The sequence below is a fragment of the Schistocerca americana genome, chromosome 2 (genome assembly GCF_021461395.2).
Source record: "Schistocerca americana isolate TAMUIC-IGC-003095 chromosome 2, iqSchAmer2.1, whole genome shotgun sequence".
NCBI classification, from domain to species: domain Eukaryota; kingdom Metazoa; phylum Arthropoda; class Insecta; order Orthoptera; family Acrididae; genus Schistocerca; species Schistocerca americana.
The window spans coordinates 682,450,513-682,478,117 of NC_060120.1; the positions used below are offsets into that span (position 1 = coordinate 682,450,513).

General features: G+C 40.9%; 1 protein-coding gene across 1 annotated transcript; it reads right to left on the reverse strand.

The window, feature by feature from the left end:
* Positions 1-4,733: 4,733 nt before the first annotated feature.
* Positions 4,734-22,955, reverse strand: LOC124593859 (zinc finger HIT domain-containing protein 1). Its single transcript, XM_047132207.1, has 3 exons — positions 22,679-22,955; positions 6,743-6,836; positions 4,734-5,313 (listed from the first exon to the last, which is right to left on the reverse strand). Exons 1-3 carry the CDS (start codon positions 22,821-22,823, stop codon positions 5,085-5,087), a joined length of 468 nt encoding a protein of 155 aa, XP_046988163.1. The 5' UTR covers positions 22,824-22,955; the 3' UTR covers positions 4,734-5,084.
* Positions 22,956-27,605: the final 4,650 nt, after the last annotated feature.

Below are 27,605 nucleotides of genomic sequence, written 5' to 3' on the forward strand. Positions count from 1 at the left end.
CTACAATATTGGTTCCCAACCTCTCTTAGACGATTACCCCAGAATGCAATATGACATTAACCAGTACCCCCGCCCTACTCCCTCCCTCTACCACATTATCATCAACTTTAGCATCTAACTAAACTCTAGAATGAAAGACTTTTCTTGGCACACTTTTATTTTTAAAATGATGAAAGATAAATGATATTTTGTTCAAGGTGCATCACAAGTGCCACCCACAACTCGTCCTCACACAAGAAAGCTAACTATCCACAGTGAACATAGACACTTATTACAAATCAAACTTCCCCCGCATTACTCCTCACCATTGCAGCACTTGCTTGATCTGCACACTGCAACCCCATTTAAAATCGACCAAGTTAACTGCACTATATTTAATTGTTCACAAATTTGTTGATTGTTACACTCCTTACTTCTCAACTGACTGAAATTGGGAGACTTCAGGCTGTCAATGCTTTGTGTCTGACCACAGCCACAAATAGTAAGAGTAATAACAATAATTCCACAACGGTATACAGAACTATAGCAGCCCTTATGTAGTTACTGCAGTTTCATGCTGTCAATTAATTTGTTTGTTTATTGAAGCGAGTAACAAAGCAGTTTCTGGACTACTGCAGGTACTATCTACAACTTGGAGAAGACACTTTCTTGAGATATTTAGCATTTTTTATGTATAAGTCTCACTTTTATCACTAGCGATGTACAGGACAAAGTGCAACGTGTGTGTAGTGGGTGAACTATATGAGGAATCTGTAACCTCCACCACATTAATGCCATTAATTGGGAAAAGTAATTATTGATAACTTGTATGATCTATATGAGAGTCTTACAAAATTATGATAATAGTAATGATCTTTTGAAAATAATTTAGTTTCACGACTGAAACAGAATCAAATTGTTTAGTTTTTACCCCCTCAAAAACCCCTTATGTTGTAATTACCCCCAGATTGGGAACCACTGCTCAACAATATCCTTTCATCCTGGACCTTACTTTTCCATTATTGATATAAAGTACATGAACAGCAGTGGCAATTGACTTTTCCTCCGTTATGCCCTTTTTAATCTCTCTTTGTCTTGTCCCCTCATGGTTCTTGTACTTACTGTGTACCACCCGTCTATCCCTATAGCTTATGCTTATTTTTCAGAGCATTTCAACATCTTTCACCACTTTAAGCCATTGAACACTTTCTCTCGATTGAGAAAACATGTGAACGTGTCTTAATTTTTCTTGTCGTCCTTCTACAGTAGTATCTCGATAATTCAAGGTGAAAGGGACTGGGACCACCTGGAACTACTGAAAACTCTAACAATCCAAATTTGTGTGGGAAAATGAAATAAAATGGTGCTGTAGAGAACAAATCCATGAAAAATGCCTCACTTGTTTTTCTTTGTAGTTTTTCAGTTAAGAGATACTTCACAGCATTTCTGTTCAATTTCAGTTGGTTTCTTCATCAGTCACCAACAGTTACTTCGCCAACAACATATACAAGAACAAGGTGTTCTCACCCACTTTTTCTCAAGTTGCTCCAGAGCTTCTAACTTAACATTCAAAGTTACAAATTTCCTTTCCTTGTTACAGCATTCATTTTTAGGCATACAAACAACAATAGTTTACAAAGAAAATGAAACATAACACTGTGCTGCACTGACAATGACAAACCTGAAACACCACATTCAACAAAAGGTTTGTTTGTGTACACAATTAAATACTAGGAGAAAAGTATGCATGAGACTATTGACACCATCGCAACTAACAGGAGCGAGTGGTTTGACAGGTATTATGCTATGAGTGGGTGGGAAAAACAGTTCAAGGATTGATACAGTGTATTTTAGCTTTTTTTAATTTTTTTTTATTTTTGCCAACTAGCTGTTAACTGTTTATGCAACTGTCCTGACATTTATGATCATTTGCAATCTCACGAGATATATGAATGTTATTCTTCAAAAGTCCAGTGGTGTATAAAATCTATGAGATTGGAGGTGTACTAACTTGAAAAATTGTTTAGTTGTCACTTTTCCCAAAGATTTAAAAATTCTGAAGGAATGTGATCGGTGTCTTCTGCCTTGTTTGACAGTAAGTCTCTAAAACTAGATCACCTATGTCTTCCAAATCAGTACCCATTTCTTCTTCGTATCATGTCGGCAGACAGTTTCTGTCCCCACGTTGAGGACCACAATGTACTTTTTCCAACTATCTGCCCTTTCCTCTATGTTTAATAGTGGAATTCCTGTTACAATCTTGGTCTAGATATCCTGGCTTTTAATTCCATCAAAATTCCTTTTGACTTTTCTCTATGTTGAATCTGGCCTCCTGACAACCTTTTCCATTGTTTTCATTCACATTTTTCCTGTAGTCATTTTGTTTTAGCTTCCTTGTACTGGGTGACAAATTATCGAACTACATGAAATAAAATTGTCATAACTTCTGAACCATTTGCATTAGGGCATTCAAACTGAATGGTTAGCCGCGATGCATGATGGGAACTGGTATGCACATGCGCATGTGCCTTGTTGTCGGCCATTTGCACATGAAAATGTTCATTATTAAGCAAAATTGGCGCATTTGAGGGACTGACAATCCGCATTTCACAATTGAGAAGTCTCTTCACCAACAACGGGTGACTGTATGGTATGCAGTGTCCAGTCACGGAATAATCAGTGCAATATTTCTTGATGGCACAGTGATTACTGAACAATATGTGAAGATTTTGGAAGATGATTTCATCCCCATTATCCAAAGTGATTCTGATTTTGACAAGATGTGGTTCGTGCATGGCGGAGCTTTATCCCATCAAAGCAAGTGAGTGATGTCCTGATATAGCACTTTGGGGACTGCATTCTGGCTCTGGGGTATCCAGAGGCCACTGGCATGGGCTTCAATTGGTCACCATATTCTCCAAATCTGAACACATGTGACTCCTCTTTGTGGGGCTATATTAATGGCAAGGTGTACGGCAGTAACCCCAAAACCATTGCTGAGCTGGAAAGAGAGATTCAGGAGATCATCAACAGCATCAATGTTCCGACACTTCAGCAAGTCATGCAGAATTTTGCTGGTATGCATATCGAACATCTCATAACCTAAATCTGAATATCTGTAGTGACGTTTACACGTTGAATAAAGTGCGTGCACGCCATAGTTTGTAATTAATTTACCTTATTTTTCATATAGTTCAATAACTGTCACCCTGTATGGCCTATTGATTTCTATGCTAAGTAATTTTCATTGCTGAGCTTCCTTCTTTTGTTGGTCAACTGAAGAAATTATTCTGTCACCAAAGATTCCTTTGCGTTTACCTGTGTTGTACCTGTGTTCGTGTGTCTAATTTCTGTGAAATGAATGCAGTAATAAATACAACAATTAGGGAAATAACCCAGAGTGAAGAGAAAGCATCACAAATAGAATAGGAGAGAGAGAGAGAGAGAGAGAGAGAGAGAGAGAGAGAGAGAGAGAGAGAGAGAGAGAGAGAGAGAGTGGTGGGGGGGGGGGGGGGGGGGGGGGGGAGGGTGCTCCGGTGATTATCCATTGCAGGGAAGTCATCCCCTTTTCATCTAAATTTATTGATGGGAACAACCAAATGAAAACAGACAACTCATTTTGTTGTTGCTTAACATACTGGTTGGATTATTATTATTATAGTGAAATTAGTCTGTGGGAGCAATTGAATGAAAATAGCTGAAGCAGATCATTGTAATTTTGCACACTGACTGAAGTGTTCATTTTTCAAGTGAAACCAGTCTGCAGTTTTTCTGTTTGGTGAACAATGTATCAGATTAGCTCTGTCAACTGAAACCTTTCTTTTGTCTTTCAGTTGACTGTGTCATTCATTTACTCTTCTGAGTGAAACCAGTCTGAAGTACTTTCATTAGTTTTATTAAAGTAGTGGTATATACAACTGGCGTGTACATGGAGTAGGGCAGCCCTACCCCTGGCAGTACTTAAAGACAGCTCAGGGGGTACACCAAATTTAAAATAAGCATTATGCATATTCATTTAATTGTTTACTGAATAAACTAATTCTTCTTTTCATTGCTTACAACTGATTATATATTCTGTGGGTTACTTGTTCTAGATGCAGTTAACAAGTAACTAATGAAAATGATGTATTGAAAGGGAAACAAATCTGAGCATCAAAGTTCTCTTAGCAGTAAATGCAGGAGAAAGGAATATTGCCAAATTTTAGTGACTGCAGTCTGTTCTACTGTGAAGGTGTGATAATGTTCATTACTTAAAAAACATCTGAACGACTCCTGACCATCTGTAAGCACATTCACATCCCTCCAGTCCACTGAGGTTGACAATTGGAGTCTTCTGTTCCTTGATGCATTCAGTTCTTCGCAGAAAAATTTGATGATTTTGGCATTGTCTGATTATTATTGTTCACTGCATTCTATTATAGCTTGTTCTCACTGCTATTGTCTCCTATTGAGACTATCATGTAAATGGTCAGCAAGCTCCCATATTTTTCAGAGAGATGGTGTACTATTATTGTCTCATTCCGTATCACAGCACTATGTCACAATTATGAACCAAATAACATGTAAATAACTAATTTAACTTATTCATACAGCAATTAGATTAGGAATTTAATCACTACAATATATTCATCAGACATCTTGGCCATGGCGGTGGCTGGTTCAGAGATAAAAACTTAAAATAAGAATTTTATCATTGGATGACTATTTACACAACTTTCCCGGGGCTTTGGGGAGGGAGGGAGAGAGAACCACAGTTACTTGAAACAGTGAACTGCTCATTGCAAATTCACTTAATTTATTAAAAATGTATTAATGTGTAATATTTTACAAGGACACTGCAGGAAGCAATACCAAAACACAACTAAGACAATACAGTGAAGTAAACTATGATTTAACACTGACAAACAGATTAGTACTCAGCAAAATTACACATACACAAGAAAAGAAATTATCAATATTAATACTTATGTTTACACAATATATCAGTATACTTCCAATTAAGAAATCAGTTACAATGGAACTTTTTCACTGAATAAAACTAATAAGTTCTCCAATAACTCAGGAAAAAGAGTAGTGTTGTTTTCCACAATTTTCCAAGAAGATTCCTAAGCTGTCCATTTCAGACAGCGAGTGTCAAGATGTGTACCTAAACATCGAATACTGCAATATCTTGCGCCACATGGAATGCAGGTATAATTGCTGGGAAATCCACACACAGCACAAAAGTGTCTTTCTGGGAACCTTGATGGTGGTGCCTGAGCCGACATATAATTTGGTGGTTGTGGGTTAATATTTCGATCTTCCTCAACCAACTGGGCAAATGTTTTGCGAAACCTGTAAAACAAAAGACAAATATATGATAAACGAAGTTGTTCAGTAAAAGTTAATCCTGTTTTGTTTATTTGTAGTTGGGTAACGACTTTGAAACCCAGCTGCATTTCAACAAAACAATTGTGAACGTATCACAAGCTGACACTGGGACACGTCATTACAAGAGACTTAAGTAGCATGATGTGGATGAAATCAATGAAGATTCAGTGACATGAAATGCTATTGGTGTAAGCAATTCAGATATGCTGAATCTGTATTGTGCCGAACATTCAGTTAGAACTAAACATTTATGCCGGACTGTCCATCAGCTTCAGACTATCTTTCCTTCAGTCATATACATTATGTGATCAAAAGTATCCGGACACCCCAAAATGATATATTTTCCATATTAGGTGCATTATGCTACCACCTAATGCCAGGTACTTCCTATCAGTGACCTCAGTAGTCATTAGACATAGTGAGAGAACAGAATGGGGCACTCTGCAGAACTCATGGCGAATGCCCGGTGAACGTCATCTGCCAGCATCTGTAGTGCCAACAGTAAAATTCGGCAGCAGTGGTGTCATGGTGTGGTCATGTTTTTTATGGAGGGGGCTTGCACCCCTTGTTGTTTTGCGTGGCACTATCATAGCACAGGCTTACACTGATGTTTTAAGCACCTTCTTGCTTCCCACTATTGAACAGTAATTCGGGGATGGCGAATGCATCTTTCAACACAATCAAGCACCTGTTCATAATGCACGGTGTGTGGCAGAGTAGTTACATGACAGTAACATCCCTTTGTAATGGACTGGCCTGGACAGAGTCCTGACCTAAATTCTATAGAATGCCTCTGGGATGTTTTGGAACGCCGACATTGTGCCAGGCCTCACCGACCTACATCAATACCTCTCCTCAGTGCAGCACTCTGTGAAGAATGGGCTGCCATTCCCCAAGAAACCTTCAAACACCTGATTTAACATATGCCTGTGAGAGTGGAAGCTGTCATCAAGGCTAAGGGTGGGCGAACACCATACTGAATTTCAGCATTACCAATGGAGGGCGCCACGAAGTTGTAAGTTATTTTCCGCCAGGAGTCCGGATTATTTTGATCACTTAGTGTATTAACTACAGTTAATTTTCCACTACCTTTTTTGTTATAGAGCCCTGAAACATATTCCAGATTGATCTCTTTCAATTACCATAAAACTTTGTGGTACTCTTAACATGTTATTTCTTTTTCTGTGTGCTTCTATCGACGTTTCAATTATGATGCTACAGCTACAGCCAAGACTAGTACACAATTCGAAATCAGAAGATGATCACGGGCAAAGCAGTGACACTGAGATGAGACCTGCCTCCCCCCCTCCAACACCCATCTCTCTCTCTCTCTCTCTCTCTCTCTCTCTCTCTCTCTATCTATCTATCTATCTATCTATCATATATAAGTTACCTTAGCTTGTAATATTCAGCACTTTTGGTCTTCTTTCTTCTTCCACCACGAGATTCTAGAGTTTCTTGAAATTTTGGGACTTTTTTGCTCATCACTGCAAAATTAGTAATTGGGAAACATTGATTCAATTATAAATGTTCAGTAAACCGATGTTATGGTGGAAATATAACACCGTAATATGATTATGTGCATGAATCTTATGTTTATTACACGCATTTAAATAACATAGTTTTCTAAATCATCCCATTGCAAAACATAATACAAAGTAAGAAGGTCAACATCAAGTTCTGAAGCTGCCTCAAGTAAATATCTAAAGAAAACTAAGTATCTGGAAGAACATGTTAATGAGACACACCATACGGAAACACTGATAACAAGATTGAAAACTGAAGCACACAAAAATTTCACAAGCTACATGATATTATGATATCCAGCCTGAGAACAATATACTCAAGAGAGAGCTGCTTCTCAGATGCTTGCACAGAAGGTTGGTGGACCAGAATATATTTTACCCTTTTAAAATGCTCCTCGAAAATTGTAATGTGATCTCAATTTGAAGAAGAGGTTACAATAAAAAGAAATAATAAGACCAAAGCTGAAATCATTAATTATTTAACACTGGAATTATTAATATTTAAAACTGATCCACAAACATACCTGACTCTCTGAGGATGTCCACATCAAAAGTGGTATCAGTGACCACCAGGCAGTTATATTATGAAAGAATACCTAAACACAGAGGGCAACTAAAACAAGAAGAAAGGTTTGTGTGTTCAGCAAACTAGACAGAGAAACAATAGTGTCATACCTCAAAGAGAAAATTGAAAAAAGCGCAGGACACGAGATGTAGAGGAACTGTGGCTCAAGTTTAAAAGAATAATTGACCAGGCACTGGATAGATATGTACCCAGTAGGACAGTTCATAATGAGAGAGAGCCTCCATGGTACACAGTCACTATAAAGGAACTTCTAAAGTGACCACTGCATAATAAGTATGAAACACGATTGGCAGTCAAGAGAACAATGCACGAAGCCTTCAATGACTACCATAGCAGAATTCCTTTGTAAAGGAATATTTGAAAATATACTTCTCATACCACTGAAAAAATGAGTGGCATATACATTAGTGTCAGTGGCATTGAGAAAGAGCTCAAGTCATTAAAAGTGAACAAAGTTCCATGGTCCAAAGGATTCTATACTTAATTCACAGCTGAGTTAGCACCTCTGTTAACTGTAATTTATCACAGATCCCTTGAATAAAAAACTAGGCCCAATAGTTGGAAGAAAGCACAGGTCACACCTGTCGACAAGAGGGTAGCAGAAGTGCTTCACAAAACTACCTTAATGTCCAATATCTTTGATATTCATTTGTTACAGGATCTTAGAACATATTCTGAGCTCAAACATATTGAGGTACCTCAAACAGAATGATCTCCTCCATGCCAACCAACATGGATTTTGAAAACATATATCATGCAAAACCCTACATGCACTTTTCTCACATGACATCCTGAAAACCATGGATCAAGGCAGTCAGGTATATGCAGTATTTCTCATTTTCCAAAAAGCATTTGTCTCAGTACCGCAACTACACTTTAGGTAATAAGTATTATCATACGGAGTATGAGGCTAAATATGTGACTAGACTGAGTATTTAGATTGAGAATTTCTTGGCATGGAGAACACAGCTTGTTAACTTGACTGAAGATCACAGATGTAGAAGTAACTTTGATTATATGCCAGTGAAATGTGATGGGTCCCTTGCTATTCATGTTGTATATTAATGATTTTGTGGACCATATTAGCAGTAACCTCAGACATTTCACAGATGATGCAGTTATCCACAATGAAGTTCCATCTGAACACAACTGTACAAAATATTGTCAGGCAATGAAAAACTTTAAAATTGGTGCAATGATTGGCAGCTTGCTTTAAATGTTAAAAAATGTAAAATTTTGCACTTCACAAAACGAAAAAACATAGTATCCTATGGATATAATATTAGTGAGCCACAATTGGAATCTGTAAATTCACGCAAATACTTGGGTGTAACATATACAATGGAAACTCCCCAGCGCAACCCCCTCATGTTTAGTGGTGAGATTGCCTAGTGGACAGTCCATTAAAAAATGAACACAGATCAAGCATGAAAACAGGAAGGTATACTGAATTGTGAAAAAAGAATCAAGATAGAAATAGTGAACAGTCCAAGCTCAAAATGTGCAACAATGAGCGAGTTTGAATAGCCACAGTGTCGTGGTTATGTTGTCAGGTGTTGGACTGCAAAGGGGGAGATCCATGTTCAAATCTCCAGATTTGTGTCTGTGCTATGGTCTAACATCAGTTTGCTACAGTGAGGTGTAAGGAAGGGACCTCCAGATGTGTGTACCACCTATCTGTTCTACACAAGTACCACATGTTATGATTCTTGTGTTCCATTTTGGAAGTTCTGATTCTTGACTTCCTAAATATTTCACACTCATTTATTTGTTGATTTCATTTCTGTTAGAGGTCTATGTGGCATCTCACCTGCTCTCACTATTCATCACATTTGCTTGCGACAGTAATATATTCTTATCATATTACCCATATTCTATAACCAAAGTATAGTTTGACAACTACCAAGACTACAGATGGAGAACAGACATGTCAATGACCAAATGGAAGGTTCATAAGTTTGCAGAGGAAAAGGGGGCTGGGGGATTTAACACAGGTCTTCAGCTTTGCAGTCCAACACTATGACCACACAACCACAATGCCATGGTTTTTGCATTTCGCTCAGTGTTGCACATCTTGATCTTGGACCGTTCACTGTTTCTACATTGCTTCCTGTTTTCATGACTGGTCTGTGTTCAATTTTTGATGGGCTATCCACTAGGTCATTTTACCACTGACTCTGAGAGGGGTGCAATGGGAAGTTTCCATTGTCAGTAGGGACATGAAGTGGAATAATCACTTAGGCTCAGTTGTGGGTAAAGCAGGTAGCAGAATTTGGTTTATGGGTAGAATACTAGGGAAATGCAATCAGTCTACAAAATAGATTGCTTACAATTCAATCACGCAACTCATCACAGAACACTGCTCAACTGTTTGGGACTCATAGCAGGGAGTATTGAATGCACGCAGAGAAAGGCAGCACAAATGGTCACAGTTTTGTTTGACCCACGGGAGAGTGGCATGAGATGTTGAAGGAATTGAAGTGACAGTCTCTTGAAGATAGACGGAAACTATCCCACGAAAGTCTACCATCAAAGATTCACAAACCAGCTTTAAATGATGAATCTATGAATATACCACAACACTCTACATATATGTCCCATAGGGATGGAGAGGATACGGTTAGATTAATTACAGCCCACACAAAGGCATCTAAACAATCATTCTTCCCACACTCCATGTGCGAATTGAACAGAAAAAAGCCTTAATAGCTGTTACAGCAGGGCACTTCATAAATGGTTCACAGGGTATAGATGATGAAGTGTAGGCCGTATTAGGTCAGATGCATTTTCAGTGGGGATATGCATTAAATTCAATCACAAGCGTGTTTAAACAGTAAGAATAAATGCAGCCAAATAATCATCTCTCTGATGAAAATTTGTCACCACTTTCATAAAGTTAGGACACAAATTCTTAAAATTATATCGTAATATAAACATGCATTAATTCTCCTAAATGATAGAGCAGAAGAAATATTGGCAGTGAAACATGGTAATGATATTAAAAGCTTTATGCAATTAAATATTGAATACAACTGAGTATCTTATCTTGTGCACAAGTTATCCATGTAAATTGCTAGCTTATTATGAAATACTAACGCTAACAAATCCACAATATGTTGTTGTTGTTGTTGTTGTGGTCTTCAGTTCTGAGACCGGTTTGATGCAGCTCTCCATGCTACTCTATCCTGTGCAAGCTTCTTCATCTCCCAGTACCTACTGCAACCTACATCCTTCTGAATCTGCTTCATGTATTCATCTCTTGGTCTCCCTCTACGATTTTTACCCTCCACGCTGCCCTCCAATACTAAATTGGTGATCCCTTGATGCCTCAGAACATGTCCTACCAACCGATCCCTTCTTCTGGTCAAGTTGTGCCACAAACTGCTCTTCTCCCCAATCCTATTCAATACTTCCTCATTAGTTATGTGATCTACCCATTAAATCTTCAGCATTCTTCTGTAGCACCACATTTCGAAAGCTTCTATTCTCTTCTTGTCCAAACTATTTATCGTCCATGTTTCACTTCCATACATGGCTACACTCCATACAAATACTTTCAGAAATGACTTCCTGACACTTAAATCTATACATGACATTACCAACATAAAAATTCCGTTATCCTCATTTTGCTTTTGTTGATGTTCATCTTATATCCTCCTTTCAAGACACTGTCCATTCCATTCAACTGCTCTTCCAAGTCCTTTGCTGTCTCTGACAGAATTACAATGTCATTGGCGAACCTCAACGTTTTCATTTCTTCTCCATGGATTTTAATTCCTATTATGAACTTTTCTTTTGTTTCCTTTATTGCTTGCTCAATATACAGATTGAATAACATTGGGGATAGGCAACAACCCTGTCTCACTCCCTTCCCATCCACTGCTTCCCTTTCATACCCCTCGACTCATAACTGCCATCTGCTTTCTGTACAAATTGTAAAAAGCCTTTCGCTCCCTGTATTTTACCCCTGCCACCTTCAGAATTTGAAAGAGAGTATTCCAGTCAACATTGTCAAAGGCTTTCTCAAAGTCTACATATGCTAGAAACGTAGGTTTGCCTTTCCTTAATCTTTCTTCTAAGATACGTCGTAGGGTCAGTATTGCCTCACGTGTTCCAACATTTCTAATGAATCCAAACTGATCTTCCCCAAGGTCGGCTTCTAGTATTTTTTCCATTCGTCTCTAAGGAATTCGCGTTAGTATTTTGCAGCTGTGACTTATTAAACTGATAGTTCGGTAATTTTCACACCTGTCAACACCTGCTTTCTTTGGGATTGGAATTATTATATTCTTCTTGAAGTCTGAGGGTATTTCGCCTGTTTCATACATCTTGCTCACCAGTGGTAGAGTTTTGTCAGGACTGGCTCTCCCAGGGCCGTCAGTAGTTCCAATGGAATGTTGTCTACTCCGGGGGCCTTGTTTCGACTCAGGTCTTTCAGTGCTCTGTCAAACTCTTCACGCAGTATCGTATCTCCCATTTCATCTTCATCTACATCCTCTTCCATTTCCATAATATTGTCCTCAAGTACATCGCCCTTGTATAGACCCTCTATATACTCCTTCCACCTTTCTGCTTTCCCTTCTTTGCTTAGAACTGGGTTTCCATCTGAGCTCTTGATATTCATACAAGTCGTTCTCTTATCTCCAAAGGTCTCTTTAAATTTCCTGTAGGCAGTATCTATCTTACCCCTAGTGAGATAAACCTCCACATCTTTACATTTGTCCTCTAGCCATCCCTGCTTAACCATTTTGCACTTCCTGTCGATCTCATTTTTGAGATGTTTGTATTCCTTTTTGCCTGCTTCATTTACTGCATTTTTATATTTTCTCCTTTCATCAATTAAATTCAATATTTCTTCTGTTACCCAAGGATTTCTACTAGCCCTCATCTTATAACCTGCTTGATCCTCTGCTGCCTTCACTACTTCATCCCTCAAAGCTACCCATTCTTCTTCTACTGTATTTCTTTCCCCCATTCCTGTCAATTGTTCCCTTATGCTCTTCCTGAAACTCTGTACAACCTCTGGTTCTTACAGTTTATCCGGGTCCCATCTCCTTAAATTCCCAACTTTTTGCAGTTTCTTCAGTTTTAATCTACAGGTCATAACCAATAGATTGTGGTCAGAGTCCACATCTCCCCCTGGAAATGTCTTACAATTTAAAACCTGGTTCCTAAATCTCTGTCTTACCATTATATAATCTATCTGATACCTTTTAGTATCTCCAGGGTTCTTCCATGTATACAACCTTCTTTCATGATTCTTAAACCAAGTGTTAGCTATGATTATGTTGTGCTCTGTGCAAAATTCTACCAGGCGGCTTCCTCTTTCATTTCTTAGCCCCAATCCATATTCACCTACTACGTTTCCTTCTCTCCCTTTTCCTACACTCGAATTCCAGTCACCCATGACTACTAAATTTTCATCTCCCTTCACTATCTGAATAATTTCTTTTATTTCATCATACATTTCTTCAATTTCTTCGTCATCTGCAGAGCTAGTTGGCATATAAACTTGTACTACTGTAGTAGGTGTGGGCTTCGTATCTATCTTGGCCACAATAATGTGTTCACTATGCTGTTTGTAGTAGCTTACCCGCATACCTATTTTGCTATTCATTATTAAACCTACTCCTGCTTTACCCCTATTTGATTTTGTGTTTATAACCCTGTAGTCACCTGACCAGAAGTCTTGTTCCTCCTGCCACCGAACTTCACTAATTCCCACTATATCTAACTTTAACCTATCCATTTCCCTTTTTAAATTTTCTAACCTACCTGCACGATTAAGGGATCTGACATTCCACGCTCCGATCCGTAGAGCGCCAGTTTTCTTTCTCCTGATAACGGCATCCTCGTGAGTAGTCCCCGCCCGGAGATCCGAATGGGGGACTATTTTACCTCCGGAATATTTTACCCAAGTGGACGCCATCATCATTTAATCATACAGTAAAGCTGCATGCCCTCGGGAAAAATTACGGCTGTAGTTTCCCCTTGCTTTCAGCCGTTCGCAGTACCAGCACAGCAAGGCCGTTTTGGTTATTGTTACAAGGCCAGATCAGTCAATCATCCAGACTGTTGCAATTGCAACTACTGAAAAGGCTGCTGCCCTTTTTCAGGAACCACACATTTGTCTGGCCTCTCAACAGATACCCCTCGGTTGTGGTTGCACCTACGGTACGGCTATCTGTATCGCTGAGGCACGCAAGCCTCCCCACCAACGACAAGGTCCATGGTTCATTGGGTGGGGGGGGTGGGGGGGGGGCACAATATGTTAGCATTCTTTAATTCACATATTGGGGGAATTTTGTAATAAATGCTTCACTACATAAATAATGCACTTTCCCATATTATCTACTGACGTGGAGAAGATACCAGGAGAACAGAACATCTATAACCAGTCGCAGAAATGAAAGGTGGTTGTTTTTTCTCTCCACAGAAATATGCTCTCAAAACACAGTGGTTACACAGGGATTGTTTCTAATACCCAAATATTAGCTAAACTCAAACAATGGAAAATCCCTGATGGAATGTAACAATATTAAAAAAGGAAAGTTGCCACTCACCATATAGTAGAGGTGCTGAGTCACTGATAGGCACAACAAAAAGACTGTTACAAATAAAGCTTTTGGCCAGAAGGCCTTTGTCAAAATAAGGTCACACACACACACACACACACACACACACACACACACACCATACCCAAGGGAGCACTCGACCCTACAGCAGGAGGCCAATCATGATAATTTGTACCTAGGTCAAGGTAGTACTTTAACTCTGTCAAAAATATAGAATAGAGGGAAATCCTCAATTTACATGTTAGGCATGTTTTAACAGGGTGAAGCACAGGCTTCCTTGAGCTGCTTAAGTTATAATACTGTAACGTAGAAGAAGGTGTAAGTAGAAGAATGATGAACACTAATTCTATTAACGAAGGTTTATGCAGCACTTGCACATACAAGAGCGCAGAGCGACTGCCTCCGGCCAGAACACATACAGTATATATACAGTTACAGAACAGTCCAGTACAATGATTCTTGACATTGGTGGGTACTTCTAGAATGTACTCGAATGAAATATAGAAATTAAAACTGTACAGTCCAGCTGAGTTTTAAACTCACAACCCTTCATGCAACAGTTTAGTATCATAACCACTATACCACGGAGCTACTCAGCTTCTTCTGCGACATTGTTCCCTCCTTAAGAGAACAGCGTCTCGGTGTTACATCCTCCTAGTCCATGAACGAGTCATCGGTCCTGCATACTCCGACTCCCGATGACTGATTCTCGCCCTGGAAGTAATCTTCTTATAACTTCTTTTGCTGCTACACTCTTCATCAACTTTCTGCTGTGTAGCTTATCTCGGCTCTTGTAAGTGTCCTAGAACCATAGGCTATAACTTTCTCTTTTCCAGCCGAAATCTGCACCAGAACAGCACCGATCCCATACCCACTGGCATCTGTGTGTAGTTCTCTAAGGTGCTCTCTAATCATGCAGACCACGTACAGGATCAGTCTTCAGAGCTTTTCGCAGCATATCGGAAGAATCTTGTTGAGCACCACCCCAGGTAAATTTAGCATCGGCTTTAGCAACTCTTGGAGTTGCCTGGCTTTGATACAAAAGTCTTTGATAAAACAACGGTAATAAGAACACCATCCGAGGAAGCTTCTCACATCTATAACACTTTTAGGAATAGGAAATTCTGTTATAGCTCCCACCTTTGGGTCTGGCCGCACACCTTCGCTTGACAAAAGGTGCCCAAGTACTTTGCTCCAAAGAGACACTTTCTTGGATTAAGTTTCAGTCCGTCTTGTTGGAGACACTTAAGAACAGCCCTCAGTCTTTTTATGTGTTCATCAAATGTCTCTGAGAACACTATAATGTCATCTAAATAACAAAGACACATCATCCACTTCAGGTGCCTTAGAAGTTTACCCATCATTCATTCAAAAGTTGCTGGTGCATTACACAAACCAAACGGCATTACCTTCAACTCATACAGGCCCTCAGAGGTGATGAATGCAGTTTTCTCACGATCAGCCTCATCTATTTCGATTTGCCAGTATCCCAAGTACATATCCATGGTTGAGAAAAACTTAGCCTTCTTAGGACAGTCTAGTGTATCGTCAATTCGTGGAAGAGGGTAAACATCCTTTTTAGTTACCTTTTTAAGCTTCCTGTAATCAACACAAAAGCACCAACTGCCATCCTTCTTACTGACGAAGACCACTGGTGACGACCATGGGTTCAGCATAGGCTGAATGATGTCACTCTTCATCGTTTTCTCTACCTTGTCCCGAATTATTAGACATTCCATTGCTTACACACAGTATGCTCTCTGGCTTATTGGTTGATGGTCTCCAGTGCTAATTCGGTGCTTCACTGTCGATTTGTCTAATTTGCTCTTCACCTGTGGATTGAAGCATTCAGAGAAATCTTGAAGAATGGCAAGTAGCTTCTTCTGTTGTTCCTTAGTGTGATCTGGTGCTAGTCGAACTAGAAGATCTCGTCTCATAGTGGTAGCGCTAATTTCGCCAACAGACTCAGCATGGGAGATTTCTATGACGCTCAGCTGTTCTTCAATTAACGGCTCAGTGTTTGCTACGCACACGCGTCTTGGAAGGATCTATGGTTCTCAGCAACAGTTAACTACCCACAATTCACCGCATCCGTTCTGAAATGAGATGAGAGAGGCTGGGATGACCAAGTTATTCTTCAGTGGTATGCCTCTCTTACATTCCACTACAAGATCCATAGGTTGATGCATGACATGACACATGATAGCTACCTTTCTAGCACTGACTGTGGAACTGATCACTTCATTCAGCACACACAGTCTCCAAACACTCAGATGCGCATCTTCCTGTCCACAGTATCTCAACTCGTCTAACATAATCTTCGAGCAACCACCATCTATAATTGCTTGAGAAGCTTTCAAAGAGTCCCATCCAAGAATGACGTCATGACTACACTCTTGTAAGACAATGAATTCTAAGGGTTGTGTTTGGCCACTTATACCCACACGAATGACATCTTCCTGTAGGTTTTACATATATCCCATTAGCCAACTTCAGCAGAGATGTTTTGTAGTCGACAAATACGGTTTTGTGCAACTGGCAATGGTACTTCTCCGAAATGGCTGAGTATGATTCTCCAGAGGATATTGACGTAGTTTCCTATCATTTCTATAGTGATCGACGGCGGAGGATTTTTCTCTTCGGCGGCCTCACCTACAAGGAAGGTCGCACCCTTTAATTTTCCAGGTTGCGGCGGCTAGGTGATCGGCCAGAGCTTCTAAATCACGATGGAGACCTTGATCAGCATGTTGGGGACCATACTCTCCAGTGGCTAGCTTGTGGCGATGGTGACCTATGTCGTCCTGCACCCACATCATCTTGTTCATCTTCATTGTCCTGGAGTCGGTGCCCAAACAGGTTCCTCATGCGGCATTGTAGGAACGTAACTTCACCTGGGTCTCGACTTTTTTACCGTGTTAAAGAGAAATGAAGGACGAGAGATTGGGTTCAATGTATGTTCCACTTCCTCCCTTATGACCTCTTGAAGCGTCTCAGTTTTTTGCTCGCGGTGCAATCCAAGTGCCTTCTGAACTTCCACTCTCACTATCTGATGAAGAACACTTGTGAAATCAGTTTCTTCCACCATCACAAACATCGATACGACATTTGGAAGCCGTTCACACTTCTTGCGTGTAATTCTTTTTTGATGCATTGTCTGGATATACTGGCACCATTTTATGAAGTTGTCTGCTGTCGAAACCTCCTTCGGGAGTAGGGCTTGATACATGTCCTCAGCAACACCTTTCATGAGATGTGCAACCTTATCTTCCTCCTTCATTCAAGGCTCCACTATTTTACACAGCTCCAAGATGTCTTGAATGTACGAGGGTAATCCCAAAAGTAAGGTCTCCTATTTGTTTGTAAGTACATAGACCTGTTTATTTCTACAATGGTTTACATCAGTTTACAGCTTGAACATTCAGCTATTTTTCGACATAATCGCCATTTCAGTTGACGTATTTTTGTAGACGCCGTCGCAGTTTTTGTATGCCCATGAAATACTACCTCGCCGCCATGCTATTCAGAAAGTTATGAACCTCTTCTTTCACCTCGTCGTCGGAGCTAAATTGCTTTCCAGCCAAATGTTCTTTTAACATAGGGAACAGATGATAGTCCCTGGGTGCCAAGTCAGGACTATAGGGTGGGTGGGTGGTTATGTTCCACTGAAATTGTTGCAAGAGAGCAATGGTTTGCCGAGCGATGTGTGGGTGAGTGTTGTCATGGAGAATGTGTACGCCCTTGCTCAACATTCCTCTTCTCCAGTTCTGAATTGCCCGTTTAAGTTTTTTCGGAGTCTCACAGTACCTGTTAGCGTTAATTGTGGTCCTAGCGATTCACCTCCGATGACGAGGTGAAAGAAGAGGTTCATAACTTTCTAAACAGCACGGCGGCAAGCTGGTATGACATGGGCATACAAAAATTGTCACACTGTTTACAAAAATGCATCAACAGAAAGGTGATTATGTCAAATAATAGCAAAATGTTCAAGCTGTAAACTGATGTAAACCATTGTAGAAATAAACAGGTCTATGTACTTATAAAAAAATTGGAGACCTTACTTTTGGGGTTACCCTCATAGGATGCTCTTGTTTCTCCTGGACGCTGCGCTCTACACTTTAGTTTATCTTCCGCCTTGCAATTCTGATGTTGTGTGTCGCCGAAATACTTGTGCTGTTACGCATGGAATACTTACCAGCTTGTGAAATTCTCCTCGTTATTCTCATACCATTGCTTGGCAGTGCCCTCCAAGTAGAAAAATACGTTAGCCAAACACATGGTGTCATCCCATTTGTTGAATTTGGCTATACGCTCATATACCTTCAGCCACTTGTTTGGATCTTGGCCATCATCGCCAGAGAACCCGGGAGAATGTCTCATGTGGTGGCACACAGTTGCTGTCATCGCAACGTCCTCTTCTCCTTCTGTCTCTGGTAGACTGCGATCTGTTGACTATGGCTCGAACTCGGGTTTCTTGCCAAGTAAACCGTGGCTCTGTCGTGGCCTGATGGGAGCCACTGTTTTGTCGATAATGTGCGGTATCAGAAGTTCCAATACCCAGCGCCTCCACTAGAATAATGTCATGTAGACGAAGGCGTAAGTAGATGAATGACTAACACAAACTTCACTTAATGACTGTTTATTCATTCAGCACTTGCACATACAAGAGCGCGGAGCGAACTGCCTCCAGCCACAACACTTACGGTATATATACAGCTACAGAACATTACAGTACAATGATTCTTGCCATTTGTGGATACTACTAGAATGTACTCGAACCGAATACAGACACTAAAATGTTTCAGTTCAGGTGAGTTTTGAACTCACAACCCTCCATGCAACAGTTTAGTACCATAACCACTACACTATTCGGCTTCTTCTGCGACAATATTAGCACCATCATTTCTGATTCCAAGATGAAATGGGCATGAATTATTTGGAGCATATCTCCAATGAAAAAATTCAGGACTATTTAGCCTGGGCAACTGATAGAATCATGGAGCAGAAACTGAAAGTGAAATACAGTGATTGGGTGTAGAACTACATGAAAGCAAAACATGAGTCATTCAAATTTAAATGTTTCCCTTTTTTAATGCTCCTTCTCATCCTCACTATATGTTCCCTAAAACCCACAAACCTTACCATCATGGATACCCACAGTAACCGGTTAATATGCTCCTATGGGAAGAACCTTGGCTCTTGTTGAACTACACCTCCAACCCACTGTCTATAACCTAACATTCCGTATCAGAAACGAACCACTTCCTTCACCATCTCCCAATCATCTTAACTTCATTGTCACCCTACTTATCAGTAGAACACTACCTCCACTGATGTTCTTACTGACTCCAAACCCACCATCTCCTGACTTATACAACTGACAAACTGCATCCTTACTCAAAACTGCTTTTCCTTTGAGGGGAAGAAACACAAACCACAATACACAGCACAGCCAAGGGCACCCGCATGGCAACCTCATAAGTCAATCTGTTTATGGGTCATCTGTAGAACCCTTCTTAGATGCCCGAGATTTTGGCACACCTGAAAGGAAACTTTACCAAATGTAACGTACATCTCACAAACCTGATAAGACAAAGGTTCAGTGAGAGAATTAATTGTTATGGGTTCTAATGGTGGTCCAGGTTCATCAATCATATCTTCTTGATCCGGGTCAAGGCCAAGGAGGCACTATCCTCAACCTTTTGCAAGCTCGCACCTCCTCTCTCAGCTACTTTACCTGGTCCTCCTCAGCCCAGCATGTCACTTTCCTGGATATTGACCACCACTACTACGATAGCACCATAAAAACCTCTGACTATATCACACCCACCAACATCTACAGTACCGCTATTTTCACAACTACCCTTCCTGGCACATTGAAAAGTCTCCCACAGTCTGGCAATCCAATATCCTGAAAGTCTTCACAGATTAACACTATCCTCCAAACCTAATCTGCAAATAGATTTACCATGCCATATTTACACCTGTCTCTAATACTCTGACCAGTCCACGAGTCAGCTGTAAAGTAACACCCCACTTCCCATTATCCAATGTCACACCAGACTGGAATAACTGCCTGAAAACGAGGAACATCCTACTCCCTCTCCTAAAGTTTCATTTCACAACCCACCTCCACCTAATTTGCAGAATATCATGGTCCAACACCCACTCCTAACCTCTTGCAACACAGATGCAAGACATGCCCTGCCAATACATATCTTGTACTACACTCGTAAAGCATTTCGGAACTTTGTCCACAAAATTTTTCTACACTTGCTTTTTACTTGTTGTGCATGGTCTCTGAAACACTCTCCTCCACAACTGACATGCTGCTCCCAACACTGTTTCCACTTCCGCAAGCAGTCTTGGTACACCTCTTGCTGGATTGCACGAAGTGGTGTCTGACAATTTTCTTGTATCTCGTCTATTGTTGCACATCTTCATTCTTACAACAGGATTTTCAACTTTGGAAATGAAAAAAGTCCACACAGGCCAGGTCTGGAGAGTACAAGGATGAGACATCACAGTGATTTCATTCTTTGTGCAACAGTCACACACCGACAGGGATGAACATGCAGGTGTGTTAACGTAATGCAAGAGCCATAAACTGTCTCACCACATTTCAGGCTATTTTCCTCTCACATTTTCTTGCAGGCGTCGCAACACATCCCGACAGTACCACTGATTAACAGTTTGTCCCTGTGGCATGAATTCATGATGAAGTCAAAGAAAACTACCAGCAAGATCTTGACATTTGACCTGACCTGTTGAGCTTTCTTTGGTCTTGGAGAACCTTTTCCGATCCACTGCAAAGACTGAATCACGGCCTCAACATCATAAACGTAGACACACATCTCATCACCAGTTATGATTCTCTTAAGGAACATCCTGCTCTCATCTGCGCGATCTAAAAGCTCTTCACAGATTGTGAGGCAAAAGTGTTTCTGGTCTTGACTCATGAGCCATAGGGTGAACTTGGCAGCAACAAGATTCAATCCTAGATGCAGTGTCAGGATTTCAAGACATGATCCAACTGAAATACTACATTCTTCTGCAATCTCTCAGAAAATCAGTCTTCAACTGGTACGCACAATTTCATTGATGTTCCTGACATGAGCGTTGTCAGTAGACGTCAGAGAGCGTCCTGAACAAGGGTCATCTTTAACTTATGCCCAGCCAATTTTAAGCCATGTGAACCATTTGAAACACCAAGTATGGCTTAAGCTCTCATCACCATAGGTTTTCTGCATCATTTGGTGTGCCTCTGTGAACGTTTTCTTGAGTTTCACGTAAAATTTAATGCAGACGCACTGCTCCTCTAACTCTGCCATCTCGAAATTCACACAATGTACTACTGAGTACAGCACTGAACAATAACTAACATATATATAATATTGAAAGTTCCAGCGACTACACTGTAAACACCAACATGTGCAGGGATGCCAACTGCATTTCGCTCCAGCACACCATTGGCACGAAATTACAAATGGCCCAGAATTTTTTGAACAGACCTCATATGACGTCAGCTGTATCTCCTGCCCAGCCTTTTATGTGGGTACTGCCAAACAGCTGTTCACCTGAAGGAATGGTCACTGCCAAACTATGGCCAAGAGTAGAGTTGAGCACCCAGCTTCAGAACTCACTGCTAAGCACAACGTGTTTGATTTCAATGGCTGTTTCTCAACCTGTGCTGTTTGGATGACCCTGCCCCTGCCTCCAGTACCAGCTTTTCTGAAATACGCATGTGGGGATTGTTCTTATAATACATCCTTCAATCCCACAATCCTTCTGGCCTCAATTTCAGCTAGCCCCTGTTCCTCATCCACCACCACCCCTGTCCCCATGTCTCTTCACTCATTCTATACTCACACCCTCCTCTCTACAGTCTCCCTCTTCCAGTTCTACCTCCCTCTCCCATGCCACTCCTCCCCATTATTGTGAACAGCAATGCAACTCCCTCCACCTGTGTCAGAGCAAGCTCACTGCTGTCACATTCCTATCCTGTGTACTTGTTATCTCTGACTCCCAGCTGGCTCTAATACCATTCCCTCCAACTCTCCCTCCTGCTTCGCACCTCATTCCTCCCATCACGCACTCCACCTGATACAACCCTTGTCCCAGTCAAATTGCAATACTAGTACAATGTTTTGGCCAGGACAATGTAGCCATGCAAGTATATGTACGTTTTCTGTTAGCTCTGAGTGACTCCTCCAAAGCTTAGCGACACTTTTAGTATTATTTATGCGCCCTCCAACCAATTAAGCTACATGGTCAGAAGAATATTGAGCTTGTTTATGTAAAAAATTTGACATGGCAAGATTCATTTCCTGATCATCTACGCATCCCTCAGCCTCAAACTATCTCAAGCAAATTATTCCACTAACTATCCTCACAGCAAGGTGGCACTGGTTTCAAAACAAATTAACCCTACAAACTGTATGTCATGCATGAGGTAAAAGATGACATGATCAACACTACACCTGTTCTTGAGAAACAGTGATTTTTTAAAACTATTCCACAGTTATGAAGAAAAGTAAATTACAAGCAACTGAAATACATATACAATTGAATCAAAAGAGATCAGAAAAATGATAAATAAAAAAATTGCATTTTCATACACACTCTGCAAGCAAAAATACACTTACCAAGGTCAGCATGTGGATCTTCATGGAAATTATCTTGTTCAAGAGCTTCAAGGGCTTTTCTGGCCCTCCTGTGACGTGCAGCTTCATCTAGTACCCTTTTCTGATTGGCATCTTTCAGCCGTCCTGATTCTCTTGCAGATGCCATGGTGGAGTGTAATGAAAGCAATCACAATTGTTCAATTCTTACAACCCTCTGTCAGCCAAGGGGAAACTTATCTGGTCCATTAGATCATCAACACGAGCTTGAAGAACCTCAACAATATCAGCTGATATAAAAAGATGTGTTTCATCCAAATCCTGGATAATAAACTTCTTCCCTAATGCCAGTGTTTCATCAAGATGTAAAAGGAACTGCTTCATTGCCTGGTCACTGCAAATAAATGTGGAGCTAAGATTTTTTCCAACAAATTTAAACTCAACTTTAATTTTTCTCAACATCTCTAGTTACTAGCCATTACAGTGCTTTCGAGTTAACAACATTAAATTATATGAATCATAATGAATGCTCTTGTGGATAGGGGCCACTTGGATGTGAAAAGTAGTTAAGAACATTATTTTTATTAAACTGTAATAAAATAAACTGTAATATGAAATATCATAGTTCTAACATTAATTAGATTATAAACTAATACACTAGTGTAAAAAGTTTTTGTGAAGATTCTCTTCAATGGAATGCAAGTTGTCTAATGAAGAGTTCTCTGTTTTAAGTCAGTCTTTTATGATACACTACACTATCCACCAGCAATTTAATATGCTCTGGCCAGTTGAACATGTGTGAAACCTAGTATTTAGACTACATTCTGTGCTAATGTGAAACCCTTAAAGTTCTGATGACTTGAATATGGTCTTGGTATTATATTTCTCTGAGAAGAGACAAAAATTAGTAATGATGAATTGTTTCACAATACTACATTTTTTGAAGTTATTTCTACCAGATGTTCTAAAACAAACATCAGATGCACTTCTTCTAACATGTTTCTATATTCAGAAAATAATATCCCTCAAAATAGAGCTTCCACAAAAATGATTTTTTAAAGCTCATTAGTAAATGGAAATATGCAGCACAAAGAAACTGCTTGACTTTTAAATCTCCTGCAACTGTAATTGTGTGCACTACAACTATGGCTTCATTAATTCTAAGGTGTGGGTTTTCCAATCAAGGTTGTGATCTATCTGTTATACATCCTAGCTGGGGCGGGGAGGGGGAAGGAGAGCAGGGTAGTGATGTGGAACAGTAAAGTGCCGTTTGAGGGAGCATATAGGGATAAGGTGGAGAGAGGGTAAGGCACAAGGTGAAGTCAGTATGTTAGACTGAGGGGGGAAGAGGGGGGGGGGGGGGGGGGAGTAAAAACACTGTGGGTGTGCTTGTGGAATAGAAGGTTGGAGAGTGGGAACATGGAAGGGGATAGGTGGGTGAAGGACAATGACTAACAAAGGTTGAGGCCAGGACGGTTATGGAAATGTTGGATACACTGCACAGGAAGCTCCCACCCACGAAATTAAGATAAGCTGGTGTTGGTAGGAAGGATCGAGGCGACACAGATTGTGAAGCAGTCATTAAAATTAAGCATGTTATGTTGGGCAGTGTGCTCAGGAACTGGATGGTCCAGCTATTTCTTGGTCACAGTTTGTCGGTGGCCATTCATGTAGACAGACAGCTTGTTGGTTGCCAGGCCGATGTAGAACAAATCACAGTGGTTCCAGCTTAGCTTGTAGAGTGCATGACTGATTCCCCAAATCCCTCAACATGCAAGCTAACCTTACATCCACAGAAAGAACTGCAATCCACCACCTAAAATCTGATCCCGACATTAGTATCCTACCTGCTGACAAGAGCTTCACCACTGTTGTTTTGAACTGCAAGGATTACCTGGCAGAAGGACTCCACCAGCTCTCAGAATCATCGACCTACAAAACCTGCCACAGTGACCCCATTCCAGAAATCCAGCAGGATCTCCAGTCTCTCCTCACATCCTTAGGCCCATCCCAGAGCCTCTCCCGAGGTACCTCTCTCCTCACCCTGACCATTTACCACACTCCTAACTTCTACATGCTTCCTAAAGTCCATATACCTAACCACCCAGGATGTCCTATCGTGGCCAGTTACTGTACCCCCACTGAGAAAAATCTCTACTCTTATAGACCAATCTACTCTTCTATAGAAAAGATACTAACCATTTCCTCCACTGACTCTCCGTAGTTCCTGGTTCTCTACCGTATGGTGCCCTGCTCGTCACTATTGATGCCACCCCCCTTTACACTAACATCCCTAACCGCTACTGAACACTATTTTTCCCAGCACCTTATGGGTTCCAAACCTGTAACCTCCCTTGTCAGCATGATCCACTACATCCTCACCCGCAATTATATCTCCTTCAAAGGCATCATCTACAAACAAATCTGGGATATGACAATGGGCACCCGGTTGACACCATCCTATGTCAGCCTACTAATGGGCCATCAAGAGGAATCCTTCCTAACCACCCAGAATCCCAAACCCCTCACATAGTTCACATACACTGATGACATCTCCGTGTTCTGGATTGAGGGTGAGGATCCTATCCACGCTCCAACAGAACTCCATCAATCATCTCCACCATTCGCTTCATTTGATCCTCCTCAACCAAACAAGCCACCTTCCTCAATGCTGGCTTCCACCTCAAAGATGGCTACATCAGTACCTCCATTCATATCAAAGCTACCAACCGCCAACAATACCTTCACTTTGAAAGCTGCCACCTGCTCCATACCACGAATTCCCTTCCACACAGTCTTGCCACCCATGGCCGTCACATCTGTAGTAACAAGCAGTTCCTCTTGAAATATACCAAGGGTCTCACTGAGGCCTTCACATACAATAATTGCCCTCCCGACCTTGTAAATAAACAGATCTAACATGCATTATCTCTCCAGTCACCCACAACCTCCCAAAGTCCCACTGTCCGGCCACAGAGGAGCATTCCCTTATGACTCAATACCAGCCAGGACTGAAGCAACTGAATCACATTATGTGCCAGGGTTTCAACTATCTCTCTTCATGCCCTGAAATGCCTCATGGCTCATATCCTTGTAACAGACCTAGATCCAATACCTGTCCCACATATTCTCCCACCACCACCGACTCCAGTCCAGTGACAGGCATCACCTAGCCCATCAAGGGCAAGGCTAACTGTGAAACCAGTCATGTGACATACAAACTAAGCTGCAACCACTGTGCTTCGTTCTACATGTGCATGACAACCAACACCTGTCCGTATGCATGAATGGCCACCAACAAACAGTGGCCAAGGAACAGCTGGACCATCCAGTTGCTGAGCAGGCTGCCCACCACACAGTTTTTCATTTTAATGACTGCTTCACAGCCTGTGCCATCTGGATCCCTCCTCCCAACATCAGCTTTTCTGAATTGTGTAATATATCCTACGTTCCCCTAATCCTCGTGGCCTCAACCTTCGTTAGTCATTGTCCTTCACCCAACTATTCTCTTCCGTGTTCCCACTCCGCAGCCTTCAATTCCACTTCTAGTCCACAATGGCAACCACAGTCTTTTTACTTCTCTACCTTTCACCCCCCCCCCCCCCTCTCTGTCTAACCCCCTAACTGCACCTAGCTGCCCCACCCTCTCTCCACCTCATCCCCGTATACTCCCACAAGCAGCCCTTTACTGTCCCCTCCCCACCTCAGCCTCCTCCTAATCCGCACAACCAAATTCCCTCTCCCATCCTGTGCAGTTGCTCACAGTCCAGCCCCGGTAGCCAGAGAGAGAGAGAGAGAGAGAGAGAGAGAGAGAGAGAGAGAGAGAGAGAGAGAGTTTTACAGAAGCAGGCCTTCTGGCCAAAATCTTACATGTTTAGTAGTCCTCTGTACAGTGAGTAGCAATCTATCCTCTTCATAATCTTTTCATTATTCCATACTGGATTTTCCATTGTTTGAACTGCCTACTGAGATATTCATTATCACAGTACCGGTATCTATATCCTCAGAGAATTTCAAGAGTATCTCTTCATTGCTTAGTGCTTCCGTATTCCACTTCAATGTGCATTGATTCTTCGTGACTAGTCTCTTCAGCCTATTCTTCACAATTACAATAATAATTGTAAAATGATTGCAGGACAAATACGTTATTAAGAAACTGTAGTTTTTGATTCTGTCTTCTTCATAGCACATAATCTTCCCTGGCATGCAAAACTATCAGTATATAATTAACCCAAATGATCCTACTAAAATAAACCACTCTACAAGAAGCACTCTCTATAATGACCCACAAAAATAACATCCTCTGTCAAAAACATCAATCTCTTAAATTTTTAAAAAATATAATCTGAGCTCCAACTAGACAAAATGACTGCTAACCAGCATGGATTCTGGAAACATCAGTCATAAAAAACTCAACTCACACTTTTCCCACATGACATCCCGAAATTCACTTCAAGGTGATCTGATGGCTGCAGTAATCCTTGAGTTCTGAAAAGCATTTGACTCAGTAACACACCAATGTTCAAAGGGAATTTGTGACTGGACTGGGGATTTCTTAATATACAGTGTGGTAGTACCCCTGTCTCTTTGTCTCCACCTGGGCTTAATTAATTGGCCATGGCTCACAGATTACCAGCAACTATGCTTGTAAGGTTAGCTGAAGTAATTGAATGAAATACAGTCAATAGACTAATGTTGTTCAACAATTCCTTGGGATGAGTAACTGTGTACAGCCTACAAACCATTTTATTGTGTGTGGCAAAGGGAACTTTGTGTACCACCGTCACTTCCCCCTTCCCTGTTCAAGATGTGAATGGTTCGCAGGAAGGACAACTGTTGGTGAGCATTTGTGTGGGTTCAAATCTCTCCACTTTTACAATTATGGACTTTTCTCATGATGTACATAGTATGAAGCAATATATTGGTTGATCCTTCTATGAACATACACTCT